Raw genomic sequence first — 23,643 nt, 5'->3', positions numbered from 1 at the left:
CTGACTGAAGGGTCTGTTATATGTTGGCAAACTTATATGGGCTCTACTGAGTGCAGCTCTAGTTTGTGTGGATCTGTAACTTATAGAGACAAAAGTCACTTTCCTCCCATATAAAAGAGTGACTGATTTTTTTTTTTTTTTTTAAATCAAAATAATAATGAGAATGATCTGTTTCTATTAGAATGGCTTTTCCAGGCTGACTTTGCTCGGGGTGCGGATGGTCTGTAACTCTCACTCCTGCCTTTGTCCGCGGGCTCTAACGGCTCCACTGTGTCCTGATAAGCCGCTCTGAATATCCATCAAGACAAGCGACCAGCCCACTCGTTTTTTCGTGTCTCCCCCTCGCCCTGCTCTTCTATATGTTGCATTTCCAGCCATTTCCTCTCGTTTTACGCAGGCGGACGTCCACAGCTGCGGCAGTGCGCACTACAGGAGGACGCACGGACGGCGGGGACCGGCGGCAACGCGGCGTCGTTTAACGACGCGGACTGGATGCTGGACGGTGTTTATTTCTGCGGATCTGAATCCAGGACTGCAGGACAACTTCGTGCGGGACAAAGCCGCCTTCTTTTTTGTGCCGATCGCTCGGCTCGAGCTGCTGACCGCCGGTGGACGAGGGAGAAGCGAGAGCCGGAGGAGACGGGCGACGCGCCGGGATAGAGAGAGAGAGAGAGAGAGAGAGAGGGAACAACGGAGCTGCGATCCAACATGCGAGCGTGCGCACCATCCTGTGCACGCGGATCGGCGTAAACAGAGGAGTTGTTGCTGTGCATGAGGTGCTGCGCCGGAAGGCAGCGCGTTATCGATCGTTTACGCGGCGCCGAAATATGCAGCGGCTCAACTTTGGACTCCCATCCGACACGCCTGATGTCATAAAAGTGCATTTATACGTCAGACGGGGAGTATTTTAGCGCGGCGCCGTTTGTTCACGCAGCGCCCGCGCGCCATGGTTTCCGTTTGGATCGCCGCTGATGTCACTGGTTACGTGCTGTAAATCGCTGAAGGCTGCCGAGTTGGTGCCAGATGATTGGTAAACTGTGGATGTAGGCAGGCCCGAGCTCGGCGTTTTTTTTACGCAGATCAGATCGATACGGACTTAAAGCCAGCTGTGGCAGCCTGCTTGTTCCACTCGGGTGTCACGGGGGGTGTGTGTTAAACTGTGCCTGGGAGCAGCGCCGAGCTGTGCGCACTGTCACACACGCACAGGATCCAGCAGGTAGCACCTCCGCCACAAGTTTCAATGGTGTTCCGAAAGTTGCCCGGCGTGTCGGCGTCGGGAATGGGTCTGCGTTTGTCCCAGAAGTTCGTCTTTCTGCTCTTCCTCTCGGGTTTGGTGACGCTCTGCTTCGGCGCGCTCTTCTTTCTCTCGGACTCGGTGCGACTCAAGCGGATGTTTATGTCCAAAACGGACCCGCAGCCGGTGACCGCGGGCTCCGGATCGGAGAACGATGCCGGGAGAGAGCACGGCAAGAGGACCAAGGAGCAGCAGGAGCCGCGGAGCTCCAAGGGAGACGCCGGAGCCAAAGCCAGCAAGAGCCGCAAAACGCCCGCGTCCGAGGCCGCCGAGGAGCGCTTCACCGGCGGCCACGCTCAGGAGGACCTGACGCCCTCCAGAGCCAAAACCGACGGCCTCTCTGACACGGATACTTTGGTTTACGATAAATTCAGGAGGTGTCTGCTGAAAGAGCCGCTGGGGAGAGACATGGGCAAGCCGAGCGACCCCGAGACCTCCGAGCGCAGGGACAAAGTTCGAGAGGTGAGAGGTCAAGTTCAGGTCTGAAGGAGAGAGGGCGTGCACCTGTCGCAATCAGGGCGTGCACTCTCACCTGCAACATTACAGGAAGACTTTCCCTCCAAAGCTCTTCCAAATGCTTCAGTGAGAGGAGGTTCATATGGATAACGCGTAAAAAACACTTTAAAAACGTTGTAAACCCAAATCATGAGGCAAAACTCAAACAAACTGATGTAGGTGCGTTCAAAAATGAAACTTGGACTAACTTCAAAAATACTCCACTTTGAGGAAAAACTAATAAAGTAAATTTATTATTTAAGGTTGCACCATAAATGTAGTTTGAGGGGAAAAAATAGTGTAAAATTTGATTTTTTTTATTTAGAATTGATTCAAAATTAATCTTTTACCAGTGTGATTACCTCAATTTAAGTTGACATACTCAAATATAAGAAGTTTTTACAAATTAAATATTTAAAGTTAGTATTACACGTTTTTTCATTGTAGCCAAATAATAAAATAATTAAATTAATTAAAATATTTTCAGTTTACAGTCTTCAAGTTCATAGAATTTTACAAATTTAAGGGACAAAAACTACAATATTCAAACAAGACTACACGTATATGCGGTGCAGTTCAGAGGTACACTGTGCTTTAATGGGGTCCGGACATTAGCACGTGGTGTCATTTTCACAAACTCATTTCTCATACTCGGGATTGATGCACCAATTTGTAGTTTTGAGAACAACATGCTTTGCCATCTGCACCATTGTTGCTGCACAGAACTGTGGATTCTTTATATAACTCATGCAATTTTAGTTTTATTGTTAAATTCCAGAATATAATCCTTTTGAGTCTCTTTCAGGCCATAAATAAATAATGAATTGTTAAATTAATGGTCAGTCTTTAGCTGACATCTTTTCTATGAGAGAAAACAAGATTTCTTGAAGGCACTGATGTCTGTTGCTATGGCTCTGCTGGTAGAACGGACTAATCATAACACAGCGTATTGTAAGATCAATACCTGATCTCTTCTGAGGTAAATGTGCTTAAATTTTTAGGCCCTTAAAACTCATTTAACTTGAGGTATCTCACATCAATCATGTTCATCTTACAAAAATGTTAAAACTATTGAATGACTGAAAACAATACGTATTTACTACATTTCCATTCATTCATTTTCTATACCCGCTTACTCCAGTTAAGGGTCACAGGAGGCTGGAACCTATCCCATCAGTCATAGGGCGTGAGGCAGGGTACACCCTGGACAGGATGCTACTCCATTGCAAGGCTTTACTACGTTTTACTTCATAAAATTACACAGAAGAATGTAAAATTTGGACCAACTTGACAAAAAATTGATGCAGTTTGTTGCATCAAAAAATTGATAAGATTTTCTCAAAGTATATTTATAAATTCTTTGAATGCTTTATTTATAAAAATATTTTGAGAGAAGCCAGTAAATTTAGCTGTAACAAATTAGTCATTTCATAAAAGTTGGCCAAAGTTTAACTCTTTTTTTTGTGTATTGCTAGTACTTAAATATTCTTGACATGCATTTGGAATCTTTTCAACTTCTTCAGTTTTCCAGTGTATGTTCGACTCACCTGCGCACATCGTCCAATACCTGATTCAGATGTGTGACTGCTGTGAGAATGGTCAGATCAGATACAGGTCACTTACAAACGCTGACATAACGATGTCCTGAAAAATCAAATCTGGGACAGTGATGTTGGTAATATGATCAGACTGTAAAAGACACTCAGTGAACGCACACGTCTGTAATACCTCAAGCAACTGACACATGATAACAGTCAGACCACAGACTTTCCCCCAAGACAAGAAAGGTAAAGGAAAAGACAAAAGGGGAAAAACAAACAACCAAACCAGATTCAGGGCCAGACCAAAAATGAACTCTTCCCTCATTCAAGGACCATTTTCCCCAACTATTCATTGAAATCCAAAGTCTGCATATAGTTTCCCTGAAGCCCAGCAGTCTTTTATATATATATATAAATAAATATATATATATATATATATATATAAATCATAATCCATCCTCTACCTCTAGACAACATCTACAGACAGTCAGACAGACAGCTGTCGACGTGTGTGTACCTTCCTCAGAGCCCATATCTATTGCTCATGACATCATGTGACAGGTTCCATCACCTTCATGTTCTTTGTGACTTTATGAGGTGGGATATTAATTTACAAGTCTTGACAAATGCTCTGTGTTGCAATAACAACAATGGAGATGAAAGCAAACATTCAGATCCAGGCCCACCTGAAAAAATGTTTTCAGCTGTTCAGTCCCCCTCATACAACCTGGCCATAAAATTTTGTCAAAATTTTTCTGTTACTGTCAGCAAACACATTCTGGCAATTGCATGGTCTCTTCAGCATCAGTATGAACACAACAGATAATCAAAAGTCTTATTTCAACAAGAAACAAGAACACCATGCATGCCCTCTTAAAAGAAATAATTACATTTCTGGTGTTGAATTTAATTTGTCTGAGAAGATAGGCTGCTTCTGTAGAGAAGCAATGGGACAGCTGTTTGCCAAACATCTGTCAAGAGAAGACAAAAAAAAAAAATCCCTTTCAATCATATCAGTTGTCTAAATTTACCCAAATGCATTTCTTTCTGTGACAAATTCCTATTTATTTTCTATCCATGAAAACAGAACAGTGTTACTGCTCAAATGACAGTCTGTAAATGAGATTAGCGGAAGCTTAAAGCTGCAGTGTTTCAGATTTAGGGGTGTTTATTCGTGGAAATGGAACATCACATTTGTAACCATAAGTTCACGAGTTTATAATTATCTGCAATGTGTTTTCGTAAGCTCAGAATGGACCCTTCATATCTACATGGCAGCGGGCCCCTTCGTGGAGGCCGCCATGTTGATACAGCAGCACAAAAGGGACATACCTATGCCACCTTTCACATTTTTTCAGCAAGGCCAGAAGATTGAAGAAAAAACAAGAATCAATGGTTGCGCCCCTGTTTGCTGGTTGCACCTGCAGTTTATCAAGTTTGAGAACCCAAATTTTTGTGAAATGGATGGGGATCATAAGTACTGCTTATCACTAGAGAAGACAAGGGAGCATGAATCCCTGTTGCCAAGGAAGCAAAAGCATGAAGGTAAACAAAATTGTGACCGTCAGTGTCATAATGCAATCTGTAATGTCATCAGTAGATGACACTAAACCCTGTACACTGTGGCTTTAATATTCTGTTACAAACGTGGCCCTGGAACAAAAGAGCTGGAAGGGTGCTGCACCATGTTTTTTCAGATTATAGTAACATCATTTCTGTAATTTATAGCACTTAAACCACATGATGAGAAATGATGAGCTGATGAATATAAGATCAGGATCACCTCTCTATTGCTATTGGTTGTAGCAATATCCTGGTACACGTGTTGTGTCATAATAATAGTTGTGGCGTAATTTCATGTTGTCTTTGTGATTTCATCACAATGCCATTTGGTTAAAAATTTTTTCTGTTTGATATGTTTTCCGTCATCTTTAAAGGCCTATTGGTTGTGACGATGTCCTGGAACATGTTTTTCAGAATATATTTTTGACAACCTTGAAATTTCCTTTTTAACTGATTTGCTTGAAAAGTTAATCATTGAGAGACACTGAACTAAAGAATATTCCTATCACTGAAAGACCACACTCAGCATTTGCATTCTAAATAAATAATGCTTAGAGTTTTCAACTCAACCTTTATTTCTAAAGCACATTTAAAACAACAGTGGCCCACCAAAATAACAATAAATTTGTAGCAGGCAATAAAATATATAAGAACAGAATAAAAAAAAATAGAATAAGGAATAAAAAATAAATAAGTAAAGCTTCAACTGCTTATTTCGGAAACACCAGAGGAAAACGTTTTGAAAGAGGATTTAAAAGTCTCTAGGGTCAGGGATGACCTAATATTGAAGGGGAGACTATTCCAAAGCCTGGGGCAGCCACCACAAACGCCCTGTCATCTTTAGTCTTAAATCTGGTTTTAGGTACCTCCAGCAACAGTTGGTCAGAAGACCTTCAGGCTCTGGTTGGGGTGGAATGGAACAGAAGCTCGGAAAGATACACAGGGGCCAGGCCATTAAGGGCTTTAAAAACAAAAGAAGTTTTAAATCAACACAATAACAGACCTGGAGCCAGTGGAGAGAGGCCAAAACTGACGTAATATGATCGTGCTTATTCTTTCCAGAAAGAAGACGAACAGCAACGTTTTGAATAAGGTGAAGGCAGTTGAGAGGTCTGATCCAAGTCAATGTACAGAGAGTTACAATAATCTAGCCTACTTGTAACAAAGGCATAGATAACCTTCTCAAGGTCAATCCTAGAAAAATAAGACTTGGTCATGGCTAAGTTTCAAATTAATTACATTGCACATTTACCACACCTATGATTTAGTGTCCAAAAGAAGCAGTTTTGTGAGTTTTGTGCCTCGTACAATAACATTAATCAGCTTAACTTCTGCTCCCTAGCACAGTATTTGTATTATAAATAAACAATGCACAAAGTTTTTAAACATTTAAATATAATGCTGTTACTGCACAGATGACTATCTGTTCAGTGACAAAAAAGAAGCAGTTTACTTAAGTTTTTTCCTCTATAATAACCTTAATTAGCTTGTTACCTTCTGCTCACTAACAGTGTTTGTGGTATAAATAAATAATTCATCAATTAAATAAATTTTGCTTCTTGTTGCATGAAGTGGTCGAACCACGTTTCAAACATAAGCGTGTCTTAAAAACGTCATTTTTCCCTCTTCAAGATGTATTTTTGGGCCGATGTGACGGATATTCCAGTGCAACATATAGACCGGAACATGCTGTACTGTGTTCACAGACACACGTGTGTGATTACAATATCTTAGGCTCCAGTCAGCATGCAGGGTAGTGAGAATAAGACGAGAAAATAACACAGAAAGAAAATGATGTATGAAGCTTTTATAATCGGAGCAAAGGTGAATTTTATCCTCACTGCCTTCTTCATCTGGAATGTGAGATTACATCAGAGCACAGCTGGAAAAAGGCACACTTGGCAATGAGTTTCTTTTCTAACACATGGTTTGTAAAACATTCACCCAATGTCTTCAAATTATGTTCCACGGTGCACAAAAGTGCAAAATTTAGCCAGTGACCTCATTCACTGTTTAAGCCAATAGATGATTTTGGAATGCCCGTGTGGACCTCTGTCACTGACTTAATTGTTGGGAAATGATGTGAATCTGCACAGCAACATTTTGGCCAGGAGCTCTTCCAGCTCTGTTCAAGTATTTGTTGAGTTCTGTGTCCCAATAAGGCCTCCAGATTGGGAGCGCTTGTGGGTCACACATCTGTACCCACTCAAGGCAAATGAGGCTGGTATAGAGGAGGGGGAGGGGGAGCAGGGCAGCCATTGGCCAGGATGTGCAGATGGGTTTCAGCCCTGGCATGTGACACGGATAAGTCTTGTTGTCACTCTCACTTCCAGCCTGCTGTCACCCTCTCACATGCCTCGCATACCTAGAGATGTGCTACATGATAACGTGGGCATTATTTGCCCTCGTGCACTGAGTTCTCTCTGACTCATAGCTTCTCCTGTGAAGTCCTCTGTAATCTGTCAGCCTGAGTTTGCTCTCCTGGTCTGTCTGATGAGCCTGGCAACGTTTCCTGCCTTGAGGAGGTTGCAGTCACCTGAGGAAAATGTATTTGTTTAACACCAATTATTGTTTCAGAATATTAATTGTTTACTTGAAGATACGAGGTCTATTAGAAAAGTATCCGACCTTATTATTTTTTCAAAAACCATATGGATTTGAATCACATGCGACTACATCAGACATGCTTGAACCCTCGTGGGCATGCAAGAGTTTTTTCACGCCTGTCGGTTACGTCATTCGCCTGTGGGCAGTCTTTGAGTGAGGAGTGGCCCACCCTCTCGTCAATTTTTTTTTTTCATTGTTTAGGAATGGCTCAGAGACTGCTGCTTTGTTTGATCAAAATTTTTTCAAAAACTGTAAGGCACAACTGAGTGGACACCATTCGATAAATTCAGCTGGTTTTCGGTAAAAATTTTAACGGCTGATGAGAGATTTTGGTCGGTAAGTGTCGCTTTAAGGATGGCCCACGGCGCCTGACGGCAATCTGCGCTCCGAGGCGGCGGCGTCTCGCCGTTTCAAGCTGAAAACTTCCACATTTCAGGCTCTGTTCACCCAGGTCGTCGTCAGAGAACAGAGAAGTTTCAGAAGAGGTCGGCATGAGGAGTTTATGCGGACATTCCACTGTTAAAGGAGATTTTGTAATGAAAGAACGTGCGGGCAGATTCGCATGCCGGGCTGGACCCGACCGCGGGGGGTCGCGACAGGAAAAACACCTCCATTGGAAACCTTAACGGACAAGTTGGAACATGCCCAACTGTTAAACAATTTCTCAGATACTCACTTGTTGAAAGCCATCAAAAGCTGCCTGAATTTTACAAATATTTTTCAACACGGAGGTGTTTTTCCTGTCGCGGCGCAGACGGATTTGCGTCGTCGTCATGGAACCGACTCGGCGAATTTGCCCGCACGTTCTTTCATTACAAAATCTCCTTTAACAGTGGAATGTCCGCATAAACTCCTCATGCCGACTTCTTCTGAAACTTCTCTGTTCTCTGACGATGACCTGGGTGAACAGAGCCTGAAATTAGGATGTTTTCAGCTCGAAACAGCCAGACGGACGCCACCTCCGGCCGCGCCGATCCGCTTTGTGAGCTGTCCTTAAAGCGAAAGAAACTCCACAATCTCTCATCAGCCGTTAAACTTTTCACCGAGCACCAGCTGAATTTCTCGAATAGTGTCCACTTGGATATCCCTCACAGGTCCTGAAAAAATTTTGATAAAGCAACGCGTGCCCTCTCCAGCAGCGTCTCAGACAAAGGATTTCAGCCGAGAGGGCTGGACCAGTGCTCACTCAAAGCCTGCCCACAGGCGAATGACGTCACCGACACGCGTGAAAAAACTCACGCATGTGCACGAGGGTTCAAGCATGTCTGGTGTAATTGCACGTGATTCAAATCCATATAGTTTTTTTTTTTTAATATATAAAACTGCCGGTTAGTTTTCTAATAAACCTCGTATTTGCATGGTTTGAAGGTGAAACCAGTTACCTTTACCTACTGAGGCTATAAATGGATGATTGGTTATAATTTTTTATTATAGCAATAAAATTAAGAAATAATGTTCTATGTTTGTGTGCTTTGGTACCCTTTTCCAAGAGTACCTGAATTTCAATTATATTACACCTGATTAACTATTTATACACATTATTTGTAAGTTTTAGCATTTAAAATGAGAAAACACACAAACGAACTTGATTTTTTTTCAGTTTTTTAGTGAAAAATGATTATGTAAAGGAAGTTTGGATTTCACATTTTTAACAGGAAGCTGTATGTGTTTACAATCAAAATAATTAATTTTGTGTGTCTAGAACTCAGAAACAGTGCAAAAGTAAACATTTTACAAGGCGAAAATATGCAAAAAGTAACCAATTTTAAAGTGCAGAACCAAACAATATGAATAACAACAAAGTGCAAACCTATATATAAATATATCAATTATTATCTGTATTATTAAAATGCGCAATAAATCACTCATTTGATCACTCATTTTGTGCAAAATGATACAATATGAATAAAACAAAGTGTCAAACTATATACAAATATATAACCAAGAATCAAAATTAGATCTAAACAACATCAGTCCATTGTCAGTGTGGTACTGTTTGTAACAGTTTCTGTCTGGCTGAAGACGGAGGCTAATTTTACAAAGTTTGCACATCCAGCAGGTTGACCTCTTGCAAACCTTGCAAGAACGCCGCTCCTTTGTGGATCGCTGGTAAGGTGGCTTTCCACTGCTTGTTGGCACCGGGCAGTGGCTTGTGGCTGATGGAGCCATCACACGCACACACACCTTCACAAATGACACTAAGACTCTGCCTTTTCCTCAAAAATTACTACATTTATGTTTGATGTCTGTCTCTGTACTTTTCTCTCACTTTTGCGCTCTTTTTCATACTTTTCCCTCGTTTCAAAACTCACCGAACGCACTTTACCGTAATATATGCAACATATAGCATACTGTTGGAAAGCATGGGTTCTCGGCTTGCTGTCAGTGTTGAAATTTTTCAGATTGAGGCCTTACATGAGAACATATGGTAATGAGAATCAGCGGCGCACTAGTGTGAAACTTCTGTGTTTTTCCTCTGCGTGATGACGTCACAGGCTTACGTTTACCGTAATACACCATATATCATTGGAAAACCCTTGGTGTTAGCATAACAATGCACTTGAATCATTCAGATTGGACAAACTATGGCGGAGTTACGGTAAAAAAAATACGCATATGGAAAATATGGCGTGGGCGCCATCGCCGTAGATAAAGGGTTAATGTGATTGCTTCCCAAAAAGATCTGTGGTTCGAAGCCACTTGCATGTTGGCAAAGGCCTCATGATATACACACAATGCATCTGGAAAGTATTCACAGCACTTGACTTTTTCCACATTTTATCTTACAGCCTTATTCTAAAAATGTATGAAATTATTTTTTTCCCTCAAAATTCTACACACAATACCCCATAATGACAATGTGAAAAAAATTTTCTTAGAAATTTTTGCAAATTTATTAAAAATTTAATAATAATAAAAACAAAGAAATCACACAAGTATTCACAGGCTTTGCCATTAAGCTAAAAAATTAACTCAGTTGCATCCTGTTTCCACTGATCATCTTTGAGATGTTCCTACAGTTAAATTGGAGTCCTCCTGGGGTAAATTCAGTTGATTGGACATGATTTGGAAAGACACACACCTGTCTACATATAAGGTCCACAGTTGACAGTGCATGTCAGAGCACAAACCAAGCATGAAGTCAAAGGAATTGTCTGTAGACCTCTGAGACAGGATTTTCTTGAGGCACAAATCTGGGGAAGTGTACAAAAACATTTCTGCTGCTTTCAAGATCCCACTGAGCACAGTGGCCTTCATCAATTGTAAATGGAAAAAGTTCAGACCCACCAGGACTCTTCCTAGGGCTGGCTGGCCGTCTAAACTGAGCAATCAGGGGAGAAGGGCCATAGTCAAGGAGGTGATCAAGAACCCAATGGTCACTCTGTCAGAGCTCCAGCATTCCTCTGTGGAGAGAGAAGCAGTTTCCAGAAGGACAACCATCTCTGCAGCAATCCACCAATCAGGCCTGTATGGTACGGTGGCCAGACGGAAGACACTCCTTAGTAAAAGGCACATGGCAGCCCACCTGGCGTTTGTCAAAAGGCACCTGAAGGACTCTCAGACCATGAGAAACAAAATTCTCTGGTCTGATAAGACAAAGAATGAACTCTTTGGTGGGAACATGGACAGGGATCATGTCTGGGGGAAACCAGGGCAGTAGCTGGGAGACTAGTCAGGATTGAGGGAAAGATGAATGCAGCAATGTACAGAGACATCCTGGATGAAAACCTGCTCCAGAGCGCTCTTGACCTCAGACTGGGGCAACGGTTCATCTTTCAGCAGAACAATGACTTTGAGCCTGCAGCCATGATATCAAAGGAGTGGCTTCAGGACAACTCTGTGAATGTCCTTGAGTGGCCCAGACCTGAATCTCATTAAACATCTCTGGAGAGATCTGAAAATGTCTGTGCACCGATGCCTCCCATCCAACCTGACGGAGCTTGAGAGGTGCTGCAAAGTGGAATGGACAAAACTGGCCAAAGATAAGTGCACCAAGCTTGTGGCATCACATTCCAGAAAGCATGAGGCTGTAATTGCTGCCAGAGTTGCATCAACAAAGTATTCAGGAAACGGTGTGAATACTTATGTGATGTGATTTTTGTGTGTGTGTGTGTGTGTGTGTTTTTAATAACTTTCCAAAAATTTCCAAAAACTTTTTCATGGTGTCATTATGGGGTGTTGTGAGTAGAATTTTGAGAGAAAAAATTAATTTACTCCATTTTGGAATAAGGCTGTAACATAACAAAATGTGGAAAAAGTGAAGCGCTGTGAATATTTTCCGGATGCACGGTATGATGGATACATGAGCTATGATTCTGCAAATTTTAAAAAGAAATTGTATATCAAATTGATAGTCAAATATTTTCATCACATTGGGACAAAATGACTCAAAACCATTCATTCAAAGCTTCCATTCCAGTTTAGTACAATCATGTTTGCATTGCACAGCGTCACAGGGATGTCAGCAGAAGGTGTCAGGCGTCAGAATCTGACATGCACTCCATAGATTTTAATGCCAAACAACATAGCAAAAGTTGTCCAATAACCTCATTCACTAATAACCAAATAAGTGAGCCTCACACCCTCCCTCCCGCAATATATTTTGTACTGCACTTAGGGCAGGGCAATAAAGTGATCACAATAAAGTATTGTGATAAAGTTTAATTCGATAATGTTGATAACCTTTGGACATTTATACATACATATATATTTATACTGTGTTCTATTACACAGCAGAAATAAATTTACGAACGGTGTCTGCAGTTTTTAGCTCGCACATCAAAGTGCACAAGCATTTCCTACCATAATGTGTTGTCTGAGGAATTAGTAGCAGAGAGAGAGAGTGTGAAAGGAACAAGAGATTGGCATGATGAAAGAACTCTCATCTTCCAAGCTGAGGAAACTCTTGACAACAAGGTTATCTAACAGAGGGTTATGGATGCAGTGATTCTTACAACAGGATTTTAAAGTAATCTGTAGACCTTTGTAGTCTGGATGTGTGTGTGTGTGTGTGTGTGTGTGTGTGTAAAAAAAAAAAAAAAAAAAAACTGATTGAGGAAAAGTAAAGACAGCGAGGTTACATTATATGAACTGTTTTTTGTAACTTGTGTGGCTGGACATATATTTTGAAGCAGTGTACACTACCACTCAAAAGGCTGCCCTACCTTTTGAGTGGTAGTGCCTATGTAAACAATATACTTCATTATCATATGCAAGATGGCCCTATCTACATGCACGGCAACTAAAACTACTTCTGCATAATGAGATGAAAAAGAGGATTTGAATGAGGAGGATGTGCTGGGTTGAAAGAAATGAGTAAAATTCTTAAAGCACACTCTCAAACTGAAAACCTACACATGAATAAAGATGAGGAATAATCTTCATACTAGTCCATATGATTTGTATGCACTTTGCGGGACAAAGAGAGGAGGATATCTAGGATAAAAGAAGCCTAACATCCCTAGCCACCTGTGTTGCACTCTCCATGTCCATCTGGAGTTGCATTCATAAAAAAATTGTATCAAACCCATAAATCGATCCACTGTGGTGAAACTAATCAAAAATGGGAGCTGCCAGAACAAGTATAGAATGCATACAACCCCAATTCCAGTGAAGTTGGGACGTTGTGACAAATGTAAATAAAACAGAATACAATGATTTGCACATTCTCTTCAGCCTATATTCAATTGAATACACCACAAAGACAAGATATTTAATGTTCAAACTGATAAACTTTATTGTTTTTGTGCAAATATTTGGTCATTTTGAAGTGGATGCCTACAACACGTTTCAAAAAAGTTGGGACGGGGCAACAAAAGACTGGGAAAGTTGATGAATGCTCAAAGAACACCTAACTGGGAACAGGTGAGTGTCATGATTGGGTATAAAAGGAGCATCCCCAAAAGGCTCAGCTGTTCACAAGAAAAGATGGGGCAAGGATCACCACTTTGTGAACAACTGTGTGAAAAAATAGTCCAACAGTTTAAGAACAATGTTTCTCAATGTTCACTTGCAAGGAATTTAGGGATTCCATCATCTACAGTCCATAATATAATCAGAAAATTAAGAGAATCTGGAGAACTTTCTACATGTAAGCGGCAAGGCCGAAAGCCAACATTGAATGCCCATGACATTCAATCCCTCAGGTGGCACTGCATTAAAAACCGACATCCTTTTGGAAAGGATCTTACTGCATGGGGTCAGGAACACTTCAGAAAACCACTGTCAGTGAACACAGTTCGTCGCTACATCTACAAGTACAAGTTAAAACTCTACCATGCAAAGCGAAAGCCATACATCAACAACATCCAGAAACGCTGCCGCCTTCTCTGGGCCCGAGCTCATTTGAAATGGACAGACGCAAAGTAGAAAAGTGTGCTGTGGTCTGATGAGTCCACATTTCAGATTGTTTTTGGAAATCATGGACGTCGTGTCCTCCAGACAAAAGAGGAAAAAGACCATCCAGATTGTTACCAGTCCAAAGTTCAGAAGCCAGCATCTGTGATGGTATGGGGGTGTTAGTGCCCATGCCATGGGCAACTTACACATCTGTGATGGCTCCATCAATGCTGAAAGGTACATCCAGGTTTTGGAGCAACACATGCTGCCATCCAAGCAACGTCTTTTTCGGGTACGTCCCTGCTTATTTCAGCAAGACAATGCCAAGCCACATTCTGCATGTGTTACAACAGTGTGGCTTTGTAGTAAAAGCATGCCGGTACAAGACTGGCCTGCCTGCAGTCGAGACCTGTCGCCCATTGAAAATGTGTGGCGCATAATGAAGAACAAAATACGACAACAGAGACCCCAGACTGTTGATCAATTGAAGCCGTACATCAAGCAAGAATGGGAAAGAATTCCACCTACAAAGCTTCAACAGTTAGTGTCCTCAGTTCCCAAATGCTTATTGAGTGTTGTTAGAAGGAAAGGTGATGTAACACAGTGGTAAACATACCACTGTCCCACCTTTTTTGAAGTGTGTTTATCATCATCATCATCAATTTTATTTATATAGCGCCAAATCACAACAAACAGTTGCCCCAAGGCGCTTTATATTGTAAGGCAAGGCCATACAATAATTACGTAAAAACCCCAACGGTCAAAACGACCCCCTGTGAGCAAGCACTTGGCGACAGTGGGAAGGAAAAACTCCCTTTTAACAGGAAGAAACCTCCAGCAGAACCAGGCTCAGGGAGGGGCAGTCTTCTGCTGGGACTGGTTGGGGCTGAGGGAGAGAACCAAGAAAAAGACATGCTGTGGAGGGGAGCAGAGATCAATCACTAATGATTAAATGCAGATATTGGGGTGATATGGTACTATGAGGTCCCTAAGATAAGATGGGACCTGATTATTCAAAACCTTATAAGTAAGAAGAAGAATTTTAAAATCTATTCTAGAATTAACAGGAAGCCAGTGAAGAGAGGCCACTATGGGTGAGATATGCTCTCTCCTTCTAGTCCCCGTAGGGTAATGCCATCCAGAGTAAGGATCTGGTTAGACACCATGTTTCTAAGATTTGTGGGGCCAAGTACAATAACTTCAGTTTTATCTGAGTTTAAAAGCAGGAAATTAGAGGTCATCCATGTCTTTATGTCTGTAAGACAATCCTGCAGTTTAGCTAATTGGTGTGTCCCCTCTGGCTTCATGGATAGATAAAGCTGGGTATCATCTGCGTAACAATGAAAATTTAAGCAATGCCGTCTAATAATACTGCCTAAGGGAAGCATGTATAAAGTGAATAAAATTGGTCCTAGCACAGAACCTTGTGGAACTCCATAATTAACTTTAGTCTGTGAAGAAGATTCCCCATTTACATGAACAAATTGTAATCTATTAGATAAAGATTCAAACCACCGCAGCGCAGTGCCTTTAATACCTATGGCATGCTCTAATCTCTGTAATAAAATTTTATGGTCAACAGTATCAAAAGCAGCACTGAGGTCTAACAGAACAAGCACAGAGATGAGTCCATTGTCTGAGGCCATAAGATCATTTGTAACCTTCACTAATGCTGTTTCTGTACTATGATGAATTCTAAAACCGGACTGAAACTCTTCAAATAGACCATTCCTCTGCAGATGATCAGTTAGCTGTTTTACAACTACCCTTTCAAGAATTTTTGAGAGAAAAGGAAGGTTGGAGATTGGCCTATAATTAGCTAAGATAGCTGGGTCAAGTGATGGCTTTTTATGTAATGGTTTAATTACTGCCACCTTAAAAGCCTGTGGTACATAGCCAACTAATAAAGATAGATTGATCATATTTAAAATCGAAGCATTAAATAATGGTAGGGCTTCCTTGAGCAGCCTGGTAGGAATGGGGTCTAATAGACATGTTGATGGTTTGGATGAAGATAACGATACGTCATTGGGATGGTTATGAGTAATTTTTTCTCTAATAGTTAAAATTTTATTAGCAAAGAAAGTCATGAAGTCATTACTAGTTAAAGTTAAAGGAATACTCGGCTCAATAGAGCTCTGACTCTTTGTCAGCCTGGCTACAGTGCTGAAAAGAAACCTGGGGTTGTTCTTATTTTCTTCAATTAGTGATGAGTAGTAAGATGTCCTAGCTTTACGGAGGGCTTTTTTATAGAGCAACGGACTCTTTTTCCAGGCTAAGTGAAGATCTAAATTAGTGAGACGCCATTTCCTCTCCAACTTACGGGTTATCTGCTTTAAGCTGCGAGTTTGTGAGTTATACCATGGAGTCAGGCACTTCTGATTTAAAGCTCTCTTTTTCAGAGGAGCTACAGCATCCAAAGTTGTCTTCAATGAGGATGTAAAACTATTGACGAGATACTCTATCTCACTTACAGAGTTTAGGTAGCTACTCTGCACTGTGTTGGTATATGGCATTAGAGAACATAAGAAGGAATCATATCCTTAAACCTAGTTACAGCGCTTTCTGAAAGACTTCTAGTGTAATGAAACTTATTCCCCACTGCTGGGTAGTCCATCAGAGTAAATGTAAATGTTATTAAGAAATGATCAGACAGAAGGGAGTTTTCAGGGAATACTGTTAAGTCTTCAGTTTCCATACCATAAGTCAGAACAAGATCTAAGATATGATTAAAGTGGTGGGTGGACTCATTTACATTTTGAGCAAAGCCAATTGAGTCTAATAATAGATTAAATGCAGTGTTGAGGCTGTCATTCTCAGCATCTGTGTGGATGTTAAAATCGCCCACTATAATTATCTTATCTGAGCTAAGCACTAAGTCAGACAAAAGGTCTGAAAATTCACAGAGAAACTCACAGTAACGACCAGGAGGATGATAGTTAACAACAAATAAAACTGGTTTTTGGGACTACCAATTTGGATGGACAAGACTAAGAGTCAAGCTTTCAAATGAATTAAAGCTCTGTCTGGGTTTTTGATTAATTAATAAGCTGGAATGGAAGATTGCTGCTAATCCTCCGCCTCGGCCCGTGCTACGAGCAATCCGGCAGTTAGTGTGACTCGGGGGTGTTGACTCATTTAAATTAACATATTCATCCTGCTGTAACCAGGTTTCTGTAAGGCAGAATAAATCAATATGTTGATCAATTATTATATCATTTACTAACAGGGACTTAGAAGAGAGAGACCTAATGTTTAATAGACCACATTTAACTGTTTTAGTCTGTGGTGCAGTTGAAGGTACTATATTATTTTTTTCTTTTTGAATTTTTATGCTTAAATAGATTTTTGCTGGTTATTGGTGGTCTGGGAGCTGGCACCGTCTCTACGGGGATGGGGTAATGAGGGGATGGCAGGGGGAGAGAAGCTGCAGAGAGGTGTGTAAGACTACAACTCTGCTTCCTGGTCCCAACCCTGGATAGTCACGGTTTGGAGGATTTAAGAAAATTGGCCAGATTTCTAGAAATGAGAGCTGCTCCATCCAAAGTGGGATGGATGCCGTCTCTCCTAACAAGACCAGGTTTTCCCCAGAAGCTTTGCCAATTATCTATGAAGCCCATGTCATTTTTTGGACACCACTCAGACAGCCAGCAATTCACGGAGGACATGCGGCTAAACATGTCACTCCCGGTCCGATTGGGGAGGGGCCCAGAGAAAACTACAGAATCCGACATTGTTTTTGCAAAGTTACACACCAATTCAATGTTAATTTTAGTGACCTCCGATTGGCGTAACCGGGTGTCATTACTGCCGACGTGAATTACAATCTTACCAAATTTACGCAAATGTGTTGCAGGCATCCATTTCAAAATGAGCAAATATTTGCACAAAAACAATAAAGTTTATCAGTTTGAACATTAAATATCTTGTCCTTGAGGTGTATTCAACTGAATATAGTTTGAAGAGGATTGGCAAATCATTGTATTCTGTTTTTATTTACATTTTCACAATGTCCCAACTTCATTGGAATTGGGGTTGTCATACAACCCCTGGCAAAAATTATGGAATCACCGGCCTCGGAGGATGTTCTTTCAGTTGTTTAATTTTGTAGGAAAAAAAGCAGATCACAGACATGATACAAAACTAAAGTCATTTCAAATGGCAACTTTCTGGCTTTAGGAAACACTATAAGAAATCAGGAAAAAAATTGTGGCAGTCAGTAACGGTTACTTTTTTAGACCAAGCAGAGGGGAAAAAAATATGGAATCACTCAATTCTGAGGAAAAAATTATGGAATCATGAAAAACAAAAGAATGCTCCAACACATCACTAGTATTTGTTGCACCACCTCTGGCTTTTATAACAGCTTGCAGTCTCTGAGGCATGGACTTATTGAGTGTCAAACAGTACTCTTCATCAATCTGGCTCCAACTTTCTCTGATTGCTGTTGCCAGATCAGCTTTGCAGTTTGGAGTCTTGTCATGGACCATTTTCTTTAACTTCCACCAAAGATTTTCAATTGGATTAAGATCTGGACTATTTGCAGGCCATGACATTGACCCTATGTGTCTTTTTGCAAGGAATGTTTTCACAGTTTTTGCTCTATGGCAAGATGCATTATCATCTTCAAAAATGATTTCATCATCCCCAAACATCCTTTCAATTGATGGGATAAGAAAAGTGTCCAAAATATCAACGTAAACTTGTGCATTTATTGATGATGTAATGACAGCCATCTCCCCAGTGCCTTTACCTGACATGCAGCCCCATATCTTCAATGACTGTGGAAATTTACTTGTTCTCTTCAGGCAGTCATCTTTATAAATCTCATTGGAACGGCACCAAACAAAAGTTCCAGCATCATCACCTTGCCCAATGCAGATTCGAGATTCATCACTGAATATGACTTTCATCCAGTCATCCACAGTCCACGATTGCTTTTCCTTAGCCCATTGTAACCTTGTTTTTTTCTGTTTAGGTATTAATGATGGCTTTCGTTTAGCTTTTCTGTATGTAAATCCCATTTCCTTTAGGCGGTTTCTTACTGTTCGTTCACAGACGTTGACTCCAGTTTCCTCCCATTCGTTCCTCATTTGTTTTGTTGTGCATTTTTCATTTTTGAGACATATTGCTTTAAGTTTTCTGTCTTGACGCTTTGATGTCTTCCTTGGTCTACCAGTATGTTTGCCTTTAACAACCTTCCCATGTTGTTTGTATTTGGTCCAGAGTTTAGACACAGCTGACTGTGAACAACCAACATCTTTTGCAACATTGCGTGATGATTTACCCTCTTTTAAGAGTTTGATAATCCTCTCCTTTGTTTCAGTTGACATCTCTTGTGTTGGAGCCATGATTCATGTCAGTCCACTTGGTGCATCAGCTCTCCAAGGTGTGATCACTCCTTTTTAGATGCAGACTAATGAGCAGATCTGATTTGATGCAGGTGTTAGTTTTGGGGACGAAAATGTACAGGGTGATTCCATAATTTATTCCTCAGAATTGAGTGAGTCCATATTTTTTTCCCTCTGCTTGGTCTAAAAAAGTAACAGTTACTGACTCACTGCCACAATTATTTTTCCTGATTTCTTATAATGTTTCTTAAAGCCAGAAAGTTGCCATTTGAAATTACTTTAGTTTTGTGTCATGTTTGTGATCTGCTTTTTTTCTACAAAATTAAACAACTGAATGAACATCCTCCGAGGCCGGTGATTCCATAATTATTGCCAGGGGTTGTATATAGCCTGAAATTTGTTATTGTTGCTATGGCCGAAACAGACGGTTTACCCCTATGAGTCCATTCTGTTTAATATTCCTTCTTATAGTAAATGAAAAAAGGCCTGAGGGACTTTTTCTTTACCACTGCAGCCAATGTGCTTGCTCAGGTGGTGGGTAAGCTTAAACCTTGCCCTTGTGAAGCTCCATGGTGTGAGTTCTGTTGTGATGTGGCACTGTGTAAATGAATGAAATTGAATTGTATGAAATAGCCATTGCTTGCTTACTTACTTTTATTTAATACTGCAGTATCCGCAGCCGAGTGTGTGTCCTTGTGGCTTGCTGTTGTTGTTGCCACAGTTTCCACTGTCTGAAGTTGTGCATTCCAGGAGGCTTTTATTTTCCTGCAGACTGACTTTCAGGCTGTCAGAACAGGCTGACCCACTGTGAGCCTGTGCTTTGTCCAAGTATACAGATGTAAAGTCAAGGAACTATCTAACTAACTATCTAACAATAAAACTGACATTACTGCTGATTCATATTTTCGGCTGTTTTAATGTGCGTTTGAGTGGAGGATGATAAAACCAAATGGAATTCTGCATTGGCCGTCTCACAGCTTGTGTTGTGGTGCACAGGCTTAGCAGTACTACAAAAGCAGATTTTTTGGGGGGGGTTATTGCAGGGGACTGCAGAGAGGCAACCACCTTCAAAATTTCACCAAAAAGAGTCTGATCCAGCCTATTGGTTGTCTCTGTACTCAGACTGTGGCTGAATAACCCCCCCCTGCATCAACTACCAACAGCCAGAAAGCAGACTCCCCACTCTGGTCCTCTGTGGGTGTATCCACTGCCAAGAGGGGGTGAAATGAGGGACAGTGATGGACTGATTTCACAAGGCAAACGTTTGAAGTCGACCGGTTACTTGCGAGGCCCCACAGAATACCAGCACATGAAGTCAAATCACTGAGGTGCTGTAAGCTGTTCCCGCACCTTCCTGTCTGTGGGTAGTTCATTCTCCTCCAAAAGTCCTCAGTGGGATGAAGTTGAGTCATTTTCAAAAGGCGTCCTATTTGTAATTCTGTGATATCATGGCTCATTGAATTGTCTGCCCTGTATGGTAAGGTTGCTGCCTCACTGGCTCCCATGTAGAGGCTGGATGCCAGGGATCATTCCACAAATACAGTTAATTTGGAGCAACAGGACTGTCTATGGTTCCACATGCATTTTTTTTTTGTTTTTAATTTTTGTCAGCAATGCCTTTTAAAAATGATAAAAAGTTGAATTGTAATGTAGTACACCATCCCAATAGAGTTAAAATGAAACAATGAAGATGTGCTTTCAATTTAGATTTTAATTCAAGTGGTTTATTAAAACTGTCACATACGGTCTACCATATCTCACGGAATGTCATGATTCAGCATCACGAAATATAAATTAATCTATTGGTTTGTGATATTGTCACAAAAAGTACCACATTTAATTTAATGGGAGCACAAATTCATTCAAATACATTCTGTGATGGGAGCACAAAATGAAAAGTGATGCAGGGTGGTCTGGGGGAGGGGGGGTTAGGGGTTAGGGAAAGGGGTGGTGTTAGTAATAGTAAGAAACAAACAAAAAAAGTCAGAAAACTGACTAATTTCGTGACAAGAGCACGAAAAAAACTTGAGACTGGGTTGCATACGGTGGCTTAATGGTTGACACTGATGCCTCACAGCAAGAAGGTTGTGGGATCACTTCCCGCCCTTTCTTTGTCGAGTTTGCATGTTCTGTCTGTGTCTGTGTGGGTTTCCTCTGGGTACGCTGGTTTCCGCCCACAATCAAAAACATGCTATTTATTTTCTGCCCTTTACCAAGGTAGTGTCTCTACATCTGGATTTGGTCCTCAGGCGCTGGACTGTGGCCGTCCACTGCTCCTAGTGGTTGGATTGTGTCTTACTGTAATTAGTATGGGATAAATGTAGAGGACAAATGTCAGTGGGCCTCATGTATCAACGTGCGTACTTGAGTGTATATGGGGTGTACGCCAAAACGGCTGCGCTTTTTGGCATTTATCAATGTGGTCGTTGGCGTACGCTGCACTGAAAATATACACCAGGTCGAGAGGTGGCGTAAATTATACACCAAAATGAACCAGCGCTGGAATCCACATAAAAATGAAGATGATCAACATGATAAACAGTGCCATTATACAAATCAATCAATGCATATGTTACATAAATAACACTTTCCTGATTATACTACATAATAATCAATAGAAATTCCGCCATTGCAGGATTGTTATGGAGCACGATCCGTCGCTACAGCGCTGACAGGAAGAAAAGCGCTGCTCGCCTTTTTCTCCAGACTTCGAGCCTGGAGCCAGAGCAGCACTGAGCTTAACTTCATGTGGTGTGATCGTTTTAGACTATGAAATTGACAATAACAACTGTAGTTTCATCATTCCCTTAATTCGCCCATGCTGCAACCAGGTTTTGTTGTCTCCATTCGGTTGTCACAATAAAATAAATACATTTAAAAAAATAAAGAAATCTGACAGATTAGGCGTGTCTTATTAATTGAGCGAGCAAATATCCACATGTCAAGAATTATTGACATGTGAAAAGAGAATACAGTGGTCCCTCGCTATAACGCCGTTCACCTGTCGTGGCCTCTGAGTCTCGCGGAGTATTTAGTCCAATTTGCATGGCTTTTTTTTTAGTGTTCTGCATATCTGTTTATAAGAATCTTGTTGCCCAGAAGAGAAAAGAGCGCCAACAACTACTCATAACTGTGTTTGTCACACGGAAACAAACACCTGCTGCAGCGAGATGTGAGTGGGAAAAGGCGCGGCATCAGGACGCGGAGGCCCGATCTGTGAAATACTGAGTCACTATTAATAATTTCTTATGTGTCCGACCTCGTTCGTTGATCGTTAAAATTAATTCATTAGTTCTAAATGCCATCATAATTATTTATAGGAAAACGTTCTATTTTTATTTCTCAAACAAATGTTTGGGCCTGAAAACAGTTTGGTATTTTCCTACTAAGGTTTGAACTTTTAGAGTGTTTACACATGAGAGAAAAGTGAGAAAATGTTCATGCCTGATTGAGAAGTGTATAAACTGTGTAGTGAGGGGTTTTAACAGCTTTGAAAACGTCTATAATAATTGTAAAAAATAACGCTGACTACGTCGCGGTTTCGCGTATTACGGGCTATTTTTAGAACGTAACTCCAGCGATTAATGAGGGACCACTGTAACACTTTATTGATTATATACTACAAAACAATTGATACGACAGCCGCTTTTGACGCTCTGTTGACACGCGTCCTGATTGGTGGAGTTCTTTTTCATTGTCGTCTTCCTGGCTTCCATGTCGTAAAATGAGGGTGTGTCTGAAGCGGAGTCTGAATATTTATGGGCGTGTTTATTATAATTATGATCGTTTCTGTTGTGTGGGCCGCCAGAAGAGGAGGTACTGCTGGCCCACCACCAGAGGGCGCCCTGCCTGAAGTGCGGGCTTCAGGCACGAGAGGGCGCTGCCGCCATGGACACAGCCGGGGGTGACAGCTGTCGCTCATTACCTCTTGACAGCTGTCACCCATCTACTCAACATCATCTCACTCCATAAAGACCAGACGTCATCTCCACCTTGTTGCCGAGATATCATACTTCATTGGAGGTAATATCCTCAGCCGTTTTGTAATTGTAATACTTGTATATTGTGAGTGTTTGCAGGAGTACCAGTTCCTCTGTCGGTGGAAGCTGTGAGAGCGCTGAAGGCACTCTTTTCCCCTGAGGAATCCACAGTACTCTGCAAGTTATTGAGTGAGAGGTGGAGGTTGCATTCCCACCGTGGTTGTTACTGGGTGTACACACACCCACACTTGACTGTCTTTATTCTTCGCCAGCAGTACCAGATCCGACAGTCGGGGATGGTGATCACCTGGGAATTCGGGACTTGGCGGCTCCAGTATTCACCAGGTTCTGGGGCAGCGGAAATCGTGTGGTTCCGGCTCTTCTTAGGACAGACGTCTTCTATCCTCGAGCCTGCCCACACATCACCTTTGTGTATTGACTGTTATGATATTCTGAGATTGTCTGTATATTCG

The 23,643-nt window shown here is 41.3% G+C and overlaps 1 protein-coding gene across 2 annotated transcripts in view; it reads left to right on the top strand.

Annotated features, from left to right (window-relative positions):
* Window positions 1-347: 347 nt before the first annotated feature.
* Window positions 348-23,643, top strand: part of LOC117513878 (mannosyl-oligosaccharide 1,2-alpha-mannosidase IA) — an 827,748-nt gene continuing 804,452 nt past the window's right edge. The window contains exon 1 of one of the 2 annotated variants that reach the window (XM_034174114.1): window positions 348-1,756. In XM_034174114.1, coding sequence (XP_034030005.1) covers window positions 1,241-1,756 — 516 coding nt within the window. In that variant the 5' untranslated portion in view covers window positions 348-1,240. The remainder of the gene's footprint in view (window positions 1,757-23,643) is intronic. The other variant, XM_034174115.1, reaches the window with a different exon arrangement.

Source organism: Thalassophryne amazonica, chromosome 7 (assembly GCF_902500255.1).
Source record: "Thalassophryne amazonica chromosome 7, fThaAma1.1, whole genome shotgun sequence".
NCBI classification, from domain to species: Eukaryota; Metazoa; Chordata; class Actinopteri; order Batrachoidiformes; family Batrachoididae; genus Thalassophryne; species Thalassophryne amazonica.
The sequence above is the reverse complement of the archived record's forward strand: the minus strand, read 5'-3'. Positions and strand labels throughout refer to the sequence as shown.